At 35.5% G+C, this 20,657-nt stretch overlaps 1 protein-coding gene across 1 annotated transcript in view; it reads left to right on the top strand.

Annotated features, from left to right (window-relative positions):
• STRN3 (striatin, calmodulin binding protein 3) overlaps nt 1-19,933 on the top strand; it is a 45,064-nt gene extending 25,131 nt beyond the window's left edge. The window contains exons 9-17 of the mRNA XM_009886936.1: nt 2,856-2,989; nt 10,046-10,221; nt 10,350-10,397; nt 11,479-11,600; nt 13,209-13,376; nt 13,633-13,773; nt 15,184-15,291; nt 17,608-17,694; nt 17,811-19,933. Of these exons, the coding sequence (XP_009885238.1) occupies nt 2,856-2,989; nt 10,046-10,221; nt 10,350-10,397; nt 11,479-11,600; nt 13,209-13,376; nt 13,633-13,773; nt 15,184-15,291; nt 17,608-17,694; nt 17,811-17,980 (1,154 nt within the window). The 3' untranslated portion in view covers nt 17,981-19,933. The remainder of the gene's footprint in view (nt 1-2,855; nt 2,990-10,045; nt 10,222-10,349; nt 10,398-11,478; nt 11,601-13,208; nt 13,377-13,632; nt 13,774-15,183; nt 15,292-17,607; nt 17,695-17,810) is intronic.
• The last annotated feature ends 724 nt before the right edge of the window (nt 19,934-20,657 follow it).

The raw sequence follows: 20,657 nt of genomic DNA, 5'->3' as shown, positions 1-20,657 counted from the left end.
GTTTAGTAGCTATTGCATCACGCATCTTTCATTGCACTACTTTTCTGCCTTTTTATAAAAGCAGCTTGCAACCATTATTTAAACTTCTTTGAATGTGTCTTATTTTAAAATAATAAAATGCGCAAATAAAATGTAGTTATACAACATATTATACATACACATTGGCAACTTTAGTAATGAGAAATGTGCTTCTAAATTTCAGATTGCATGAATTTTGAAGCTTTAAATAAAAGGATGTTAATCTCTGCACAAATAGTTTGATGGATTTATTATATAGACTCTTAATGCGGTAGTGTTTTTCTATGGTAGTGCTTCATTTTTAGTACAAAGCATATGAAAGTTGATCTATTAAGGACAGATGACATTAATTTCACAAAGAATTATTATGACAAGTTCAGGGGCTTATTTAAACCTTGTGGGCCTGTCCTAAAGATCAAATAGGAATCACAGCATCACAACAGGGGTGGAAAGTGTCTTCAAGTTTAAAATGAGCATATTGCCTCCTTTCCCCAGTGATCAGCAGTTCTGTTCTATAATGACTTTGGAGATTTGGCTTGTAAATGGGTACTTGTATTTGGGAGGCTGGGACCTTGTCAGGACAGTAGAGGCAAGCCAGTTTTGGAAATTGCAAGTAAAAGTATTGGAGTCTGTCTGTGGGAGACAAAAAGAAAAGAAAAAAACCCCAACCCAACAGCATAACACAAAACCAACTAATCAATGACCGCAACAACAAAAAACCTAAAACCCCCCTCTGTTTCTTTTGTAGGCTTTATCATTTTTTTTTCTCCTGCTCCTTTTCTGTTAGAAAAGAACCAGGAAAAATTTGCTGTCTGAAGTAATTAAGGGACTAATTGTTATTAATTTGAGGACTTCACAGTTTAGGTTTGCCCAGAGAATGTTTGTGATGTTATTTTATTTCTTGCTTCATACGAACTATTGTTTGTATCACCTTTTATACTCACATCAGACACTTTCACTAAGAAATCAATCCTTAGAAATTCTGATCTCATTTAATAATCATGGATGGCTGGATACACCCTCACCCACCTAAAAAAAAGCCCAAAACCCAATAACATGGGAAGTAGGTGGGAACATGGAAAATAGTTAGGTGTTTTTCTAGGAATATGGCTTTTTCTGAGGTATGGATGGTTTGGAATAGACTGTCAAATTGAGGTTTTTAGTAAAATATTAAAGGAAATGGAAAGGTTATTCATATAACGGCATGATAAGCTATTTTGGGCCATTAACTTAACGTAGCATTCTGATGAGTCAAGACCTTTGTGTGGATTGTGCATGTTTTAAAATGTGGATAGTTAGAACAGTATTTGTTCTTTTTATGCAATTGTAGGGACAGCACTCTTTATTCTTATGTAGATGATATTTTTAGATTGTCATGTACAGTTGTGTTGCCTGTACTAAGGTTACATTTTTTTAATAGTACAGCAGTTCTGAAGCATTAGAAGTTGTTTTATTCTTGAAGTTGATTTTTTGATCTAGCTGGGCTGGCTCCACTTTGCATACCCATAGCAACGATGCCAGACATCTATAATTTTACACCTGGTCTTAGTTACTTTTCTTCATCTGGAGTGGAACTTAACTAGGTTACCACTCAGATAGTGGCAATACAGAATATTAAGAATGCATGTTCAAAAAAGGAATGCATTGATTATTAGTCCTCTTGATTGGAACTGTTTTTGTAAGGCTAAAAACAATATATGGATGTTTTTCAGATCTGGAAACGTTATTTTCTCTGAGTTTCAAGGCTTTTCTGAGAGTGTTAGAAACAAGGGGTGGTGTTAAAGTGAGACCGTAACTCTATTCCAAATCAGTGAAATCCAAAAGTCAAGCAAGTTTATTCTTTAAAGATGCCAAATACGATTTAACATATTTTGCAGATGTTTGCACTTAGCTAAAGTTCACACATAGCTAAAGTTTAAGTACTCTTCCTAAGAAGTGTCCCAATTTTTGCACAGAAATAAATACTGATAAGTAGAAACAGCATCTAAAATATGCTAAAGTATTATCTTTATTCCTGTTCCTCACTGCTAAATTGGTATTTGTGGGTAAAAGAGATAGATAGAATTGTTGAATAGCGTGAAGAATATGGGTGAATATTTGAAACTTTTATTATGCATATGTGAATTCAGAATGAATGGTTATATATAATTTGTCTTCGTTCTAAATGATAATTAACAGAAATGTTACATTTTAATTTTTGGAAAGTACAGTTAGCTAAGATAAATATCAGTTGAGTGTATTTTTAAATTAGAATCCAAAATCATGCTGAGAAAGTAAGAGAGGGAATTCATGAATAACAGATGTTTTCATCTTTTCAATCACTTGAAAAATGAAAGTAGAAGAGATGTTTTGTAGTAGGCCTTAACCTGAGAGATAAAAAAAATACTTAGGTATGCAACTAGGGATATTTGAAATAGTGTAATACATAGGATAATATAGTATAATGTAATAGTATATTATTTGCAAATGGATTGATAGCATGTTATAGTGAATGAAATACTTAGCTGAGAATTTGGAGACCTGGGATGTACATTTGATATTGCAACATAAAATAAGGTCAGTCAGGTCACTTGGTGGTGGTATTGAACAACTCTGTAAAGTAAGTTGAAATCAAATGACAAAGCACGATATAAGAGTTACGTATTTAGTATATGTGTGTGTGTTTGCACATGTGTGCGTGTCATCATGGTCTCATGTTTTTTTTTAGTTGGGGCAGTATGTAGTACATACAAGTTTGGTTTTAAACTCTGCTTTGCTTTTAAGTGATGAATAATGCAGTTTTTAATCAGTTTGAATTATTACATTGCGACTTAAAGAAACTGTTTTGTTCTTTGTAGCTGAGCCAATAACGTTTCCACCTGGAGGAGGCAAGTCATTTATTATGGGTTCTGATGATGTGTTGTTAAGTGTACTGGGCCTTGGAGACCTTGCAGACTTGACAGTAACAAATGATGCAGACTATAGTTATGATGTAAGTGCAATTTTATTTTAAAATTCTTTATACAGTTTAATTTAATCAATAATAGTTGGGTCCCCTCTCTCCCACCCTGAACATTGCAGATGCAGACAACAGAGGTTTCATTAGCAAAAACTGTCACTTGGGAGGAGGAGCCCTTGTGAATGGGCTAAGTAATTGGGGTAATCAAACTTGAATGAGATGATTTGTTTGTTTACTATTTAGATAATTTAATTCAGATTTCATCACTGGGGGAATGTGTTATCACATAAAATACAGGTTGACATCTTAACATGAATTTGTTTGAACCAAAATGGCATTATACACTGATACGGAGTATTGAGAAGGCATGGCATAAAACAAATAATGATATTAACTTATTTCTTTGCTCTACCCTTTGTTTTTATGTAGTGTTAACAGCATAGACTATATATAGTAGTATATTTCAGATGTAAGCTTTTAGGGTGTATTTTTATTATAATCCAGAGTATTCTGACATTCCTTTAACATTCATTAAGCTACTACCAGTAGTGTTATATGAATTTTTCATTGGCTAGTAACATTTGATGGCTGGTTAGGGAAGTGTTCAGGTAAGTCTTAAGAGGTAATATTTACGTTTCTCCTTTATTGCAGGGTGTTATGTTACATAGTTCCATTTCCTGAATAATAAATGAAAACGTTAATTATCCATCCTTCTATTACTGGACTGTATAAAAATAAATGAAAGGGCTTTTAAAAATATTTGGAGTACTTTCTAAATTTATACATTATATTGTCCTGTTCACAGTAAAGGTTAATCTTCAGGTTATCTGTTTCATTTTAAATGACATAACACTTCTGGGAAACCAGATAACTTAATATCAGAGTTCAGTTTCAGCTCCCTGTATCTGAACTTCTTCGGGATTTTGACTTCTGTCTAGCCAAATCTCTTGCGTAACCACATGTAAAATGTGAGACTTGAGGATCATCTACAATTGTTTAGAAAATTATCACCTTTTCTTTTTGAAGTTTTGGTGAAATCTGTGAGCAATTGGACTTCAAAGAAAAGTTTTTCAAAAGCTTCAATTGTAAAAGCTTTAGGACAGCTTAAATGTGAAACATCTACTAGTAGTAACTCCTAAGTGCTCCTGTCTATATATCTTCATCAAAGAATTAAGAAAAGTTTGGTTTAATGCTAACTTGCATGAGGAAAAATACTGATTTTTAAAGCAGTTGAGAATGTCAAATCAAGCTTCTGAACTTGTCAGAATTATTATGACCTGAATTATTTTCTTTAAGTGTTATTCCCATTTTACTGACAGGAAATGTGAGGCATAAAAAACCGAAATGGTATACTTTCAGTAGTGAGGCAGCTACAGTTATGATTGTTTTCACAGTTGCATTGCAGTCTATGTCGTTCCTATTCCCCAGTTCAGAACTTTGGACTATCGAGGTCTGGTGGGTCGCACTTGCCCTTCATTAAATTTATAAAGATAATGTGACAACATTTGACATTTATGACGTGTTTTATAACCAGAGAATTTTTGGATTCTTTTTTCTTTCAAAAATCTAATATATTTGTTAAGCACCCTTCTTTCCTCTTCTGCCCACCAAAATCCCAAGTTAGCCTGTATGCTGGACAATTAATGCCTGGACTAATTAGTACGGTGACCCTTAGGATTGGTCTGTAATATTATAATATGGCTCCATTCTTGGTTGGCTATTTTTAATCTCATGAGAATGTTTATCAGTCACAGTTAATATCATAAATTCCAGTATCTGTACAACTACAGTATTATACCTCTATTATAGATCATTATTATTTGTTGTTCTCCAATTAGCTCTCTACTGAGAATTACTATATGTGTAGAAGGAACAAGAACTCCAGTAGTCCGGGTAAAATTGGTCTGTAGAGGATAGCCCGTGAGAGACTTTCAGAAGCAAGATTGTTTTTGAGGAAAATGTCATGCTTGACTGCGACATTGCAACTTTGCAATATATTGTTCTCTTTTGTGAAGTACAGCTTCTTCATAAAACAGTGTGTAGCCATTTTGCTTATTCCAAGAAGAAGAAGTATTTTCAGGTGAGCCAAGATAAACTCAGGAAGCATTACAATGAATAATACAATTAACATCAACTGATCAAACTTTTTCAGGAGGATCTGTGGTACTTGTGACAGACCTGACAATACGGCTTCTATTGTGCAAAGAGCAATGCAGATTAGAACTTGGAGTTGCGTTTGCTCTTGGAAAACTTAAAGCTGAGAATAGTACTGATAAGTACACAAGTATGAAATACTGCCTGAGCTAATAAGGAATTTGCAGCGGAAGGCAGTACCTCACAAATTTGTTAAAGGTTTGAAAGTTTCAGTGATCCTATAGATGAAGGTGATCTTACTGCTTCAGTGTAGTTGGATTTTCAAAATTTTCTCAAGACGCTTCCTTAGAGGCTCTTTAATTACAGCTTGGTTTGGGAGGTGTGTGGGGAGAAGTTATCTCATGCTTTAATATCTGGCTGGTACAGGATTCACAAGATAGAAATAAGGTTTTGCTCGTTTACTGGATCATTCACCAAATAGGAGGGAGAAGTGATGGCCCGTAATTGTCACTTGGTTTCCCTGCTTCCTATTCAGCCTTCCTTTCCCAGTACTGTTAGGGATTTTGAAGCATATCTGAAAAATGTGGGGTGGCTTCTGACTTCTTCGTGTGTCAGGAGAGATGAACTTGAAGTCTCAAATAACAGAGATGGAAAGGATTTTTTGGATATTTTTATTTAAGAAAGGAATCTCTGTCCTGTCGTGGATCTGAAGAGACTGAAATTCAGATGCTATTAGTTCTTCATCACAATGTTCCTTCAGGTTAAAAATTCTGTGATAGTTCTTAATTTCTGAAGTTGTTTCCACGTAACTGTGTTTCTGCACTGCAATAAGACCGTGTCTTACCTTGTACCTCTAATACAGTACTTGTAAGACATCTTAATCTCATTCCCTTTTGAGCGTAGCTGAAGCCACCTTCTTTTCCAGTAAATCTCCAGATAAGCAGATAATGTTAAGCTAAATTAATTTTTAAGTAAAACAACAACCGAAAAAATCACCCCAAAACACTTAGTATTCCCACTTCTTGCATATTGCTCTCAATAGGTCCATGCTCTTCAAATACCTTGTGTGAGCCATTATGGTGCATGAATAAATAAAGCTACAACAGGGTTCCACTAGCTTTCATGTATTGTTCCTTGATGAGTATTGTATTTTGAAAAGGAAAGGATATGCGGATGGGGATTAAGCTTTAAATCTTAAGAATTTCAAGTGTAGTTGGAAATTTTTTCTGAATGTGAATGTTGTAGTGCACAAGTTGTCCCCAAGACTAGTCATCTAAGTGGTAGATACTGTAATACAGTACGGTCATCTCAAGTCATGTCTTTTTCAATATCTAGTTCTTTATATTTGCCTCAGTGTGTGATGATGTACCCTGAGGGAGTAGTACTGGTTTTAGTTTTTGGGATGTGGGTGGGTGTGGTTTGGGGGGATGGGGTTTGGTGGTGTTTTTTGTTTGTTTAGCTCAGGTGTAATTTCTTTCAGTCTGGTTTGCTGGTGGTTTACAAGGCAGAATGAATAGGTTGCTTGCCTCTGTTCCCATACAGACAAAAAAAAAAGGGCCAAAGGGATTTTTATTAGGTTAGACTGAGCAAGTACTATAAAGCAGACATTTCCAATTCTGATTGCTCCCTAATCTGTTTAGCAATTTCTTGTGGTGTATGGTTTATATGTTTTTTATTTTGCTCTAAGATTAAGGGGATTTTGTGGTAAAGGTTTATTAGGATATGTAAAGTGTTTTGTGTGTCCTGACCTAGACAGAGGTTTTGTTTGGGTGTTGGTGGGTGGTTTCGGGTGGGGGAACAAGTCTTGATTTTGGTAGAGCCTGCTATTCTAAGCATCAACTCTGTGACTGTGTGCTGACAGAGGACTAGGATCAAGGATTCGGCTGATCCCTCTTAGTCCTGTAAAGACCATCAAAGTTTAGGGGAAAAGGGAGAAGGAGCTAGTGAAGCTGTATGGTTCCATAGTCAGGTTCTCCTGACTTGCTTTAACTTTTGGCATTTACAGTAAAACATTAAGACTCAGTGGGGCAGCATGTCCATGCCTTCTGTTTTGAGGGGCTTTTGAGACATCACACTTTTGAACATTGATACACAGTGTCACATTTTACTACTTTTCCATTATATTTCTGGCCCATTTTGTATCTCACATTTATCCTTTTTAATCAGCAAATCCCTTTTCCAAGTCCTTGACTGTGTTTTTCTAAGGTGTATTTTTTTTTAAGTATGCCACTGGTTACCTTTTTTCCTTAGAGGTTGCAAGGATCTTTTTTTAAAGATGTGTCAGTTGTTCTCTTACTCCTGCAGCAAGGATGCCAAGATCCATTGGAAACATGGATGGGGGAAAAAGAATTAAACAAAAAAAATGGCCTATATGTAACTAGATTTCTAGGAAGTTATACATAGTGTCTTCTAAAAGAACCAAGATGTTTAAGTCTGAAAAAAAAATTAAGGCTTTAAAGCTATATTTAAGATAGGAAACGTACCTTGTCTTTCGTAATGTCTGTAAATTCTGTACCTTGTATTTTAGCAGATTCCTCTGAACTGCTGAGAATGAAATTACCGTTGCGACAACCATTTTAACGAAAAAGATTTAATGAACTCTTTTCCTTTTTTTTTGAAGAATAAGGGCCACTGTATTCAGTCCTGGATTTCTTGAATGATTACTCTCTTTCATAACTGTAATAGAAGTCAGTGTGCTGTGGATGCACGTTGCACCAAAATAATCAAGATCTTCTGTCTAATCTGGGACATAACAACATGTGCTAAAATTATCATTGCTATTTCAAATGTTTGGCTTTAATTTCTCGAAGCCCCAAATCACCGCAAGTGTGTGAGGGAACATGAGTTAGCCAGGTGGATGAATACATTACATAATGAGGATTAAATGACTCTGCTAGAAAAACACCTTTTTTTTTTTTTCATTTGGGATTCTTTTTTTCCCCCCATCTCTTACCCACTTTTGATTCAGGGAATAAATATGTGAATAAATATGCAGTTTGGGCTGAAAAGTATCAAGTTTTAATGCAGCATTCCAGAACTCCACTCTGTTCCCTGAAATAAGATTATTCTTTTTATGAAGCTTGTAATATGCAGTGTAGTGCTAAATAACTTAAATCTCAATAAAAAATACTATGGTATCCATTATACTCTGAAGTAGGAAGCCTGGATACAAAATGCTTTGTTATGAAATGCATTTGTTGGATAGTATTAAAAAAAAAAAAAAACCAACAAAAATCCAGGTTACATGTCTGGTATAACAAGTTTCTGTTGCTTGATCTGAATTTGGCATAAATTGCACTTAGGCCAGAAATTTACATTAATATAAGGGAAAAGCAAATGTCTTCACATCTGTAACTCAGAACAGTAAATTTTATTGTCTGAGCCTTCCTATTTATTTTGATTGGATAGAACCAAATTTAGTTTGAGTAGTGGTAATTCGGTCCAGGATATAGATTTGGTCTAAGAATACTTACTATGGTATATGGTGTGTTATGATCTGATTTGTATTTTCAGTCCTGGCAGATATAAGTTACTAAGATTTTATTAGCTGTGGGAGATTATAATCTCTTAATAGCATTACTGAAAATCATAGAATAGTTTTGGTTGGAAGCGACCTTTAAAGGTCATCTAGTCCAATCCCCCCTGCAGTGAGCAGGGACATCTTCAGCTACATCAGGTTGCTCAGAGCCCCGTCTTAACTTGACCTTGAATGGTTCCAGGGATGGGGCATCTGCCACTACTGGGCAACCTGTGCCAGTGTTTCACCACCCTTATTGTAAAAAAAAAAAAAAAAGTCTTCATATCTACTCTATAATCTACCCTCTTTTAGTTTAAAACCATTACCCCTTGTCCTATCGCCACAGGCCCTACTTACCTCTGGTCTTGGGATACTGAGGGATTCTGGCCTATAGTTGAGAAACATACTTTAACAATTATATGGTGAGTAGATGGTGTGTAAGGCAAAGGATAGGATTAGTTTCCATTTATTCTTAGTTTGCTAATTTTGGTCATCTAACTAAAGTCAGTGTTCTAACCTCCCTTTATAATTACTTGAGGGGAAGAGAGAGGTACCTGCACATGTATTTCTCCTTATGCTGGAGGCTTAGGACAAGTGGGATGTAGTCTTTTAAGGGTCTGCTCTCTGCATAATATAAATTGTATTCAAAGCTCTAAATTAGTCTCTTGCAGTCACTAGGAGAGTTTGAGGTTTTCAGGTAACTCTCCTGAGTTACCCGTAATTAACATTAAGCAGCTGTATTTTTTTGTACTTTAGCCTAACAGTCTATAGGTTAAGAGTATGAATTGGATGTTCACAATATATAAACATCAAGTTTGTATATATTGCTTCACATAGTAACTAAGTTATTGTTTCATGAATATAATTAAAACTCATTAAAGACTTTAAAAATATTTATATGTAATGTTATGTTTAAAATCATGACAAATGCATATTGAAATTTGGATGACCTATTTCTGTGTACATACTTTAATGGTTAGAAGTATTCAAGAATTACGCATGTTTCCTGTCATTCTCAGTCAGGTTACTCATCTGAGGAAGATCGCTCACTGGGAACCTGAAGCTCATTTTTATTGTGTTTAAGTGACAAATGAGCTTTTGACAGTTGTAATCTTTTCTTTGTGTGCAGAGAACATAAGCAATGAAGGGAAGAAGAATTAAAGTATTACTGCACAAAAGGAATAAAACCAGTTTTTGAAAATCAAGGCTTCTTGCTGTGATACAGCATTGTACTCCATTCCACTCGGGGACAGAAGAAACTATTACATCAGAAGAATTTGCAGACTGCCTTGCATGCCAGAGAGGGAGTTATAGATGCATCTAGACAGATCAGTAGATAAATGCAAACTTAAGACTGAACATGTATTGGCTGAATCAAAAATAGTGTGTTTTCCTAAAATGTGGGGAGATGTATTTTATCCGTAGTTTTAAGCCCAAGATAAAATGACTCCTTTCCTTGTTTGTTTGTTTTTTTTAAGCTGCCAGCTAATAAAGATGCCTTCCGAAAGACATGGAACCCGAAGTATACGCTACGCAGTCATTTTGATGGAGTGCGGGCATTAGCTTTTCATCCTGTAGAGCCTGTGCTGGTTACAGCCTCTGAGGACCATACTCTGAAACTTTGGAATTTGCAGAAAACGGTTCCTGCCAAAAAGCAAGTATATGGGTTTTTATAAAACATCAGTTGTGTTTTCAATGCCTTTGAAATTGATTAAACTCTTAAATGTTGTCAGTTTTTCAGTAGATATCATGTAGTGTAATAACTCTTCTGTTCTCTTTCAGGAGTGCCTCTTTAGATGTAGAACCCATCTACACATTTAGGGCCCACATGTAAGTGACATAATTTAAAGTTTGATAAATGTATTGTTATCTCACGGATTCATAAGACACCTCAGTTTTAAAACCACAAATGTATTCTATTTTTACATTGTATAGGCAAGGCCTTTTATACTTTGTACGAACAGGTAAATACTGAGTCCCTGTCATGAATTGCATAGTCCATGATAAAAACAGTGGCAAATGCGGCACTTAGTTGCAATGGAAAGGAGAGATTGTAGAAGATTATAATGATATCACCTGAGTGATGCCCGTGTCTTGGATTGGATTTTATATATAATATGTGAAGAAGATAAATAAGGTAGAATTTACTACTCTTACCTAGTATCTTCACGTACAGAGCTGAGAAATTAAAAGTACAGGTACATCAGGACAAAAAAAACCCTAAACAACCGTTGAATGCAGATTCAATGATTGAAAAATCAGGAGATCGAGTAAATGACTAGGAGGGTTCTGGGGTTTTTTTAGGGGCTTGAACAAGCATAAGAGATAAAATTTCATTGCCATGCCCTATATACTACTTTGGCCTATCTGGCAACGAAATTTTATCTCTTATTGCTTCCTTTGTGCTTCAGCTTGTGTTTGTCTGCTATCACAGCAAACAGGTTCAAGAAGTTAAACCAGTAGAAGTCTAACCTTGGCCAAAAAGTGCTCTTTCTAGGATCATTTTTCGGAACCAGTTTACTGGGGCATAGGTTACTATCAGTTCCTAAAGTAGGATGAGGAAATAGGTTGGGGCTGGGGGGACCTACAACAACCTCTTTCAGCACAGCTAGCTATTAAATTGGCATAGATGCACTGTAAAACCTCACTGTTTGTACGTGTAGTTACTGCTGCTTCTGAGAAATAAGGTGGTGTTCTTTAAATTTAGATTTAGCTAATTTGTTATGAATATTTTAATACAGGTTGGTATCACTTGTTGAGACTTCAAAAAGGTTTTAACAGAATTGTTTATGTAGTTTGAATTTTTTTTAACTACTTAATCCAATCCAATTTTTTTTTTTAAAGTCGCCAAATATTCACTTTTATCCTGTAGGCACTGTTAATAAACTTCTTTTTCTCTGTCTCCCAATAGTGGACCTGTATTGTCATTGGCAATTAGTTCCAATGGAGAACAGTGTTTCAGCGGTGGTATTGATGCAACCATCCAGTGGTGGAACATGCCTAGCCCTAACGTGGATCCATATGATACCTATGGTAAGTACCTTAAACAACTCATGAACATTGTCTTCAACGTTTAATTTTCTGCTTGATGCTAATCTGTTTTCTAGAGCTTTTGTGAATGTAACTGTCATTTATCAACTGAGTTGTGTGGTTTTCACTTGTTGTGTGTGGTAAACATTATTTATTCCCACTTGCATTGGTGACTTACTTTGCATAAAACTCTAATAGGATGACTGGCAATTTCTGAGGTTAAGCAGTAAAGAAAAAATCATAACCCTTACTTTTTAAGAAACTTGATCACTACTTTGAACCAAAATTCCAAATTGTTAAATGATTATTTATTTTCTCTCAAAACTAAGAGAAGTGTAGTCAAATTTTCTTTCCTGTGTTTCTGATTTGCATCTGGGTTCCCATAACCGATGTCTCTAAAGAGCTGGTAACTGCTTGGAAAACTGCGTATCACTCTCCTGCCATTGATTGTGATCAGCATTTTGTGTTTAGTGTAATTCTAAGGGTGCGGTTCCCTGGCTGACTGAAGCTTGAGTGGAACAGAGTCAAGATTTCTTCCTCTCTCCCTTGTGTCGATGTAATGAGTAAGCTAATCCAACACTCAGGCTGCATAATCTGTGGCAGTGAGATGATGAGGGATGGGAAGCAGTACTGTCTTGCACTGATTTAGGAACATCACTATACCCTGTATGTTAAAAGCAATGTATAGATCAAATCGTGCCTGTCTGCTAAAAATTTATTCAATATAGTCTAATCACTAGAAAGAGTCTGATTTGTTCATGCAGGGTAGGATTGTTGGAATAATTTTCATGGGCCTCAGAAAGAACGATCTCTACACAAGTGACAAAGTTATTTTTAAAAAAAGAGCTCGCATGGGATTTTTTTCCTCCCTAAAGCTTGTTAGCCAGGTTTTGGATTGCAAGACCAGCTTGTTTTCAGTTTCCTGCAAAACTAAATTTCAGTGAATTATCTGTCTTTATTCTTTTCTATTTATCTTTTTCTCTCAGTTCTCAAAGTCTGGTAGAGAATAGATTAAAAATCCTCTATAAAAGACAACTATGAAGTATCAGAGAGAGGAAAATAGGATTGCGTTTCCCTGTTCCACAACAGAAATAATCTTGTTTTAATTATTAGGGTGCTTGAGAGTTTTAGAGCATGCCCCTGTGTCAGCGGAATACACTGAGTGTACAGCATTAGGCATCAGTGTTTAAGTGGAAAGCTGATTTTTTTTTTAGGTGTTTTTGCACCTTTTACGGAGGAAAGGCTGTGACCAAGCATCTTTAAGATGGTGAATTTGGAGGGAAGAAGCCAGTACCTCAGGGATGAGGTGGTAGCAAGTGTGTATCATTCTGGAAAAAGGGACATAGTTGTTTGTGCGGTTTTGTTGGTTGGTTGGATGGGGTTTTTAATTTGTTTTACTTTCTTTGCTTTTTTGTTTTGTTTTGGAGAAAGCTGACAGTGGTTGTGCAAAATGACCTCCTGTGAAATATTCTAGCTGTTGCTTAAACAGGAAGGGCTAGGGGGATATATGACAGTTTTGTGTGGAATTTAATCTATATTGAGGTACAAGAAATACTTATTTAATGTTTCTTTGCTAAAAAGTTTTCATTTCTGAACTTCTGTTTTTTCCAGAGCCAAACGTTCTAGCTGGCACATTAATTGCTCACACAGATGCAATCTGGGGTCTTGCTTACAGCGGTGTAAAGAATCACTTACTGTCTTGTTCAGCAGATGGCACTATTAGATTATGGAACCCACCAGAAAAAATGCCCTGTATTTGCACTTACAATGGAGAGAAAGGTAAGTTTTTTGCAGTGGTTTTGAAAATCTGTTATGAGGCAGCTGATGATGCGTCCAGGCTCATTATCTCCATTTAGATAACGGACTAAAGGGAAGACATCTTTTAATAAAGTAATCCTGATGCTGTAGCATTACGCTAAAGAAAGGAGCTAAGTTCCTCCTTAAAGTATGAGTATAAAACAAACGGAATGTTTAAACTCTGAAGAATTTCAAAAGTGTTTCATTCTTTCTAAAGACATTTTTCTCTCTTTTCTAGAGCATGGAATACCTACATCAGTTGACTTTATAGGTTGTGACCCTGCTCATATGGTGGCATCTTTTAACACTGGCAGCACAGTCATCTATGATTTAGAAACATCCCAGTCAGTGGTAATGCTTTCATCACAAGTCGAATCTGGTAAGTAAAGCTCTTTTGTATTAAATACCCACCTTGGATGAGGTACCTTTATCCAAGTTTTATTATATGGTGAAGTAAATGAAAAAGTTTTGCTCCCTTCTGCATCATGCAATTTGAAAGCTGGTTAGATGCTTAAAGATGCTTGGAACAGATACGATGGAAAAGACTTAGGATTAGCAGGATTTGAAAGCAGTTAGAGGTAGTGAAAGCAAGAGGTTTTGTTATCTAACCTAAGATTTCTCAAGATTCAGTTGTCTGAATTGCATATTAAAACACAGTTTTCATTATATAGCCTTGACATGGTGGATATTAAGCTACGTAAATAAGTAAATCAAGCAGAATATTAGTCAGTGTAGAATTCTGCCCAGGTTGTGATTAAACACTTCTGTGGAATTTTTAATATTAGAAATTCTGTTGCTACAAATAAGGTGCTACAAAGATGTAGCTCTTTAAGAATTGTATATATCTGATGAAACTCTTATCTAGAGGAGCCTCATTTATTGAACCTATGACTGTTCCATGAAGAAATCTTCCAGTGTCTGGTCTTCCTATGAAGTGGGATCTGTAAGAATAATGCAAGCGAAGAATTTGCTGCTCCCCTCCAAGTAGTCTACTTTACTTAGTGATTATACTTATAGCATTAAGTAGGTTATAATAAAGATTTCAACACAGGTTACAAAACTGTGTAAAAGTTGTATTCTAGGTAGCTTGTGCAAAAACTGGCACTGACAGTGAGAAAGAACATCACTGATTGGAGAAATACTTTTTCTAGTTTGAAGACAGAATCTTAAATGGAATCAACAAAAATTAAGCACAGAAATGAAGGGAACAAGCCTTAAAACGCCAGCATATCAAAATAAGAAAGTGGTTTTTAAAGAGTATTCTAAAAGCTTCTAAAGAGATTATAAACCATTTGTTATTTCTTTAAGTTGAAGTAAGACAGAAGTATATCTGGCAGAATCTAATAGGTTAGGTTGACTTCAGTTATTTGGATTCTGTCTTTTTTTTTTTTTTCCAAGCTAAATCTTTTTTGTTGTGGAGGTATAAGAGGTGTGTGTTAAACGTATATTATAGGTGTCACAGTTTGTTTCTGCTTGGCTAGTGCTGCCCTGCAGTACTTGCTTGGTTGTTTGCTAGCTCTCTTAAGAATCTTTCATGTGTATAAACAACTTGTACAGCTTTAACCTAGCAGTACATTGGCTCAAGTCTACCTGGCTTAGCCCCATCCTGTAAAGCCAGGCGCTATTATTTATTTCTTATGGTATTCATTAATGCTCTTCCTAAAATGTGATTAATGTTACTTATATAATATTAGATGATATAGTAAGCTAAAGTGTAATGCTAAAATGTTCTCATTTTAACTCTAACCCTTTATTTAAGGCAGGTGATTATTTTTTATTTTATTTTCAGGTGTACAATCAAATAATCATATTAACAAGGTAGTAAGTCATCCCACACTTCCTGTAACTGTTACAGCACATGAAGATAGACACATCAAGTTTTTTGACAACAAAACGGGTAAGGATAAAGAGAAGCTAATTTGTATGTATGAATTGGTTTAAAGTAAATCTGGATGGACATAAGGAGAATTCATTTGTAGAAAGCGTACTAGTGATACAGTTTTACACAGAAGAGAACTTTTGGTATTTGTGAGATTAAACCTCTTGAGTACCTTTTCTATGAAATAGTGTTATCCATTGCAATTGTGACTTCAGCAGTCAGAAGATAACTGTCAAAACAGGCAGAGATGGTTGTGAGGGACAAGAAGGTCCTCTTAAGTTTGCGCTTTGCTAATGTGTAGAATGTCTGCTGTTTTCTTCCTATCGTCATCATTTTCATGCTTAGAGTTAAATCTAAGCATATATCAGTTACGTTTTCCAACTCAGTAGTAAAGAACATTGCTTAGTACCTATTAGGGCAAGAAATAGCCCTAAATTCATTGTAGTGATGGAATCCTGTGTTATACTTAAGTTGCTGATTAAGTTTGTAAAACGGAAAAAGAGGAGGAAAGAAGGGTATAGGGAAAAACTGCACAGTCTGTCATGAGAAAATGGTTGGAATAATTGTAAGGACGAACATAAACTTCCTGTTTGCCAAATTGTCAATCACTTCCTGCATGTTATCCTAGCAACGTTGGAAGAAAAAAACCACATCAGCATAAGCTGACTTTAAGCACATGTGCAACCCCCGTGTTTTAAGTGTGTTTGGTTTGGGCTAAGTCGGGGATCGTGTTCTTGGGCTTTTTGTTTCTAAAGGCAAAAAGCTAGATGTTTTTTTCCCCCTTCTCACCTGCCATGAATGTATGGTTTTGAATTGTGGTCATTAAATGTGTTGCAATGATTGTCCTGAAATTAAAATGTATTACTTTAAACAAAGTTGTATAATAAGGAGAAAAATCTTGCATGAAAAAATAATTGGGTCAAAGGTAGGAAATAGAATGTAGAAGTAAATGGTCATTTTGTGAAATAAAAAATTACCAGGTCCTGGAGGGTTCAGCAACAGTTCAGCATAATATGGGTCATCTGGACAGGGGACAGTATGTTGACAGTTCACTGACATTAATTAATTCAGGGTATTAAAAATGAAGGCTGACAAGGAAAAACTGAAGATCTCGATAGGCTTAAGGGCAGGCAAATTAAATTCCATGTGGATAAATATGAAACGATGCATGTAAGGAAAAACAAATATTATAATATAAAATAATAATCACTGGGCTGACTGTCCTTATCCAAGGTAAAACCTTGGAGTTATAAGAAGAGGTTGGATGAAAATTGCAGTTTGTTAATTAGCAGTCAGAACAGCAAAATAAATGGTTAGGAGAAAGGAAAGGAATAAACAACAAAAAATATCATTGTTATACCTTTGTATGAATTCTCGGTGCATCCACACGCGTACTTGGTGTTACTCCAGCCTCCCTTATCTCAAAAGGGATATAGCCAAATTAAAATGGTTCAGAGAATGGTTAAAAAGATGATCAGAGATCTTCAGTGGCTTTTAGCTTCTTCAGGAAGAATCTTAGAAGCTAAATAGGCTGAGATTCTTCAGGAAGACAGAGAACTGGGCAAAGATGATATATCGTCTTTGTGTTGGTCACGGTCTTCCAGGGATTTATTTGCTGTCTTTTCCAATACATGAACTAAGGTTCAGTGGATAACCCCCAACAGGTGACAGGTTCAAAACAGAAAGAGGTGGTTGTTCTTATGTGCAGTTAAACAATTTGGAACTCCTTCCAAAAAGCATCATGGGATGTTGAAAGATGTTACTAAGAGTCCAGGAATGGAGATCACTGAAAAGAAACGCATTAAGAGTAGTTGAATGCAGAGATAACACCTCTGGTTTGTGAAGCTGGAGAGTATTCTGGGCGAGTATCACTTATAGTCGCCTTGTTTTTATTTTCTTTCCTGGTTTATCACCAGTAGGCTCCCTCCTAGCAATGACAGGGTACCTTTGGTATGACTCAGTAAGTCTCTTTTTACAAAGCTTCCTTCATCAGCACTTTGTCCTACTGGGGCAGGTATTAGGACATTTAAGGGACTAAAAATTGAGGTTCTCACACAGTCATTTTAGGATTGGTCTCCGTTGTCATTGCTGCCAGTAAAGATGCCAGATGGATAAAGAGTGCTTATAATGGGAACACCTTTTTCAGAGTTGTCATTTACCCATATGGTTATACAAGAGTGTGCAGTTGAAACTTAATAATTTCTAACAGAATTGCATCATTCAGATATTATTGGAATCTAAATAAGTATGTTATTCTATATTGCATTTAATGGGAATGTTATTTTTAAAAGAAACAATACTTCACAGGAAATTCACTGTTTATTTTGCTTGTAGGTAAAATGATCCATTCTATGGTTGCTCACTTGGATGCTGTCACAAGTCTAGCTGTAGATCCTAATGGAATCTATTTAATGTCTGGAAGTAAGTTTTTTTTCATATTCTGTATGCTCTATAATTTTTGCATTTATGATGCACTTCTGTGTCTGACAAATCTAACTTTGTCCTTTGTCTTCTTTTTTTCTTTGTTTCCTGAACAGGCCATGATTGTTCCATTAGGTTATGGAATTTGGACAGCAAGACTTGTGTGCAAGAAATAACAGCTCATAGGAAAAAGCTGGATGAATCAATTTATGATGTAGCATTTCATCCATCAAAAGCATATATAGCCAGTGCAGGAGCTGATGCCCTTGCTAAAGTATTTGTGTGACATAGCAGAACAAACCTGCATCATAACAGCAGGTCTGTTTGGACAAAAAAGAGGGAATGCGTCACTGCCATCAATGATAAGGTTACCAATAAGACACTACATCTGATCTGCCTGGGTGAAGGCTCTTACGTGGTATAAGTTGGTGAAAAGTCACCATATCTTGAACAATGTCAGGCTCATTCATTTAACTGTAATTACTGTATTTGGGGGGGTGGGGAGAAATACAAAAAAGAAAACCAGTATTTGTAGCCTTGACTGGATATGAACTGAGCGTATGTCTGTTCTTTAGGTGTCTTTAAGCAAACGTGGAGTCTGATCTTACAAAAGACTTTTATTTTGGACTCTGTGTGCTGCCTTAGGGTTAGGAATGTGGTGCTCTTGTGGGGGGAAGTGAGCTCCAAGAGTAGCTTTCTTTTCATCTCTTAGTAATCTTCTGTTTATCAGTTGAATGCCACAGATTCCCCTTTTAAACTTTTATTTTGCTTTAAAGAAAAGGAAATTTAACTTAAAATATTTTAGCATTAGTTGCACAAAATGTTTGGATAAAATTCTAGTTTTTATAAGTCTTTTTATATATTTAGCCTGTCACAACAGTGCTCAAGATTGTATTGATAATGTTTTTCTGCATTATAGAACCCTAAAACACAGAGATCTCACTGACCCGCTGCCGTGTAACCACACTCTTCCCTTCTTTTGCCTAATACAGCTCAGCTAAGTCCTTGCATAAGGATGCTAATTCATCATCATCGCATAACTGTCTTCATAAATAAAGGACTGTAAAATGTGTTCAGATGAAACACAGAGGGGTTAACACCCCCGAATGAACTCTTTAAAAAAAAAAAAAATTAATCTTGGCATCCTATCACTATGTGATATTTTGTACATCTTACTGTATTTACGAGTTTATTTATCAAGGATTACCCATCTTGCTAATGGCCTATTGTTATTTATTTCACTTTTTGTTGGTCTTTATATCCTTTTATGTAGTGTGTTAAAGGGCCCTGTATATCTATTATGGCACTCTTTGAACAGTCTAAAATAGATGAGAAAATGGGACATTTGATATTCTAAAGTTGCAAACCAAGAATTTCTTTTTCCTCTGGTTTAAGTACCTGGAGTGGAGTTGATTCCAAAAACCAATCTTGTTTCAGAACTTTTGGAGTGAAAAATATTTTTATTTGCGTTTCAAATAGAATACAAAAGTAGTTGATTCAAGATTCATAAATCTGCTGTGTTTTGACTAGTTATTCCCTGCTTTTATTTTATTTTCAGATGTGCTTCAGTTTATGGTGTAACTAAAGATTTTGTTTGTGTAATGCATGATTAATACAATAAAGTATTTTTTCTAGTCTTCCACAAAACTTTTCTGATCAGTTTGCGAGTTTTGATGAGTTTTGTAAGGTTTCTGTTTTACAAACTATGAATCAGAAAATTTTTAAGATTGTACCACATAGCAAAAGTACAGCTGTTGAAAAATAATGTATATAAAATGCATATAATAAATATTAAATGGTGTACCTGTATGTTACTGTTGGCTACATTATTTTGTGTTGCACAGTTTGAAAATGTCATTCTACAAATTACTAAATTAGGTCTAAATTCTAGCAAAATGACCGTTTGTTTATTATGCTTATAAGCTGCTTTGCTTTTGGAAAATTGTAATAGTTGTCTGGATGTCAACCAACTGTTCAGTTTGAAGCAGCAGTACCCACTTATAAGAACATGTTTCCACAATATTTTTAAAGATTTTTACAAGAACAAATTTAAAATTGCTAGTGTATTCTTAGAGCCTTTATAAGATGATAATCACACTGGTTTTCACTATGCCTGTATATGAGGTTATTCTCAAGTGATTTAGGATCCAGAAAGATAGTCTGGTTTTACTTCCAACTGCCCCTGAATCACTGTTTTGAATTGGGGGGGGGAATCCTTTCTAAATGCTTAAAATTTGCCCGTATGTCAAATGTTATCTGTTAACCTTTGTCCATTTATTTACAAGTCCTCCAATAAAGAATGATGCGCAACAGGGCATCAGGCAACAGGCTAAGCTGCAGGTCAGCACTTAGCTGCACTGTGAAGAGTCACTTTCCTGAAAGTGTGTCACCAGAAACGGAATACCACAATATGAATCTTAGGCTTTCAGGTCAAAGTAGTATGTTTTAGGTATATAAATCACCTTAAGCTGGAACATGTTCCTGTAAGTGGTTGTAACTGCATTGTTCCATGTAAGTTTCCAGTTTTGCAGTGAGAATGTATCTCATGCCATCTCATGTCAAGCAAATTTGATGAGGAAAAAAAAAAAAAGGAAAGGAAAAAAAAAAAGGTGCTCATGGTAGGCAGAATACTGCAGTTATATTCTGAAATTAATTTTGTTTTAGTAATGTTATGTTGTTTGAAATGTTACAGTAAATTATAATTGTATAGAAATTGGAGAATTTTGTTCTTTATCATGAAGATTAAGGTGAGGCCTTTCAGTAACTGCTTGTAGGACACTAAGACTTTACTTTTGAAAGTAATATTCAGCTGATTTGCACTTTTTGTTCCTTCCAGTCTAAAGCATTCAACTAATCAACAGACGAGAGTATTTGAATTTTATTGGAAGTAATTTCATAATCGCCTTTTCTGAAGCCAAACATTGTTTCTGGCAGCTTTTCCAGACTGCTGCATTTTAATGCTT

This window comes from Charadrius vociferus, unplaced genomic scaffold (assembly GCF_000708025.1).
Source record: "Charadrius vociferus isolate BGI_N301 unplaced genomic scaffold, ASM70802v2 scaffold14, whole genome shotgun sequence".
Lineage (NCBI taxonomy): Eukaryota > Metazoa > Chordata > Aves > Charadriiformes > Charadriidae > Charadrius > Charadrius vociferus.
The sequence above is the reverse complement of the archived record's forward strand: the minus strand, read 5'-3'. Positions and strand labels throughout refer to the sequence as shown.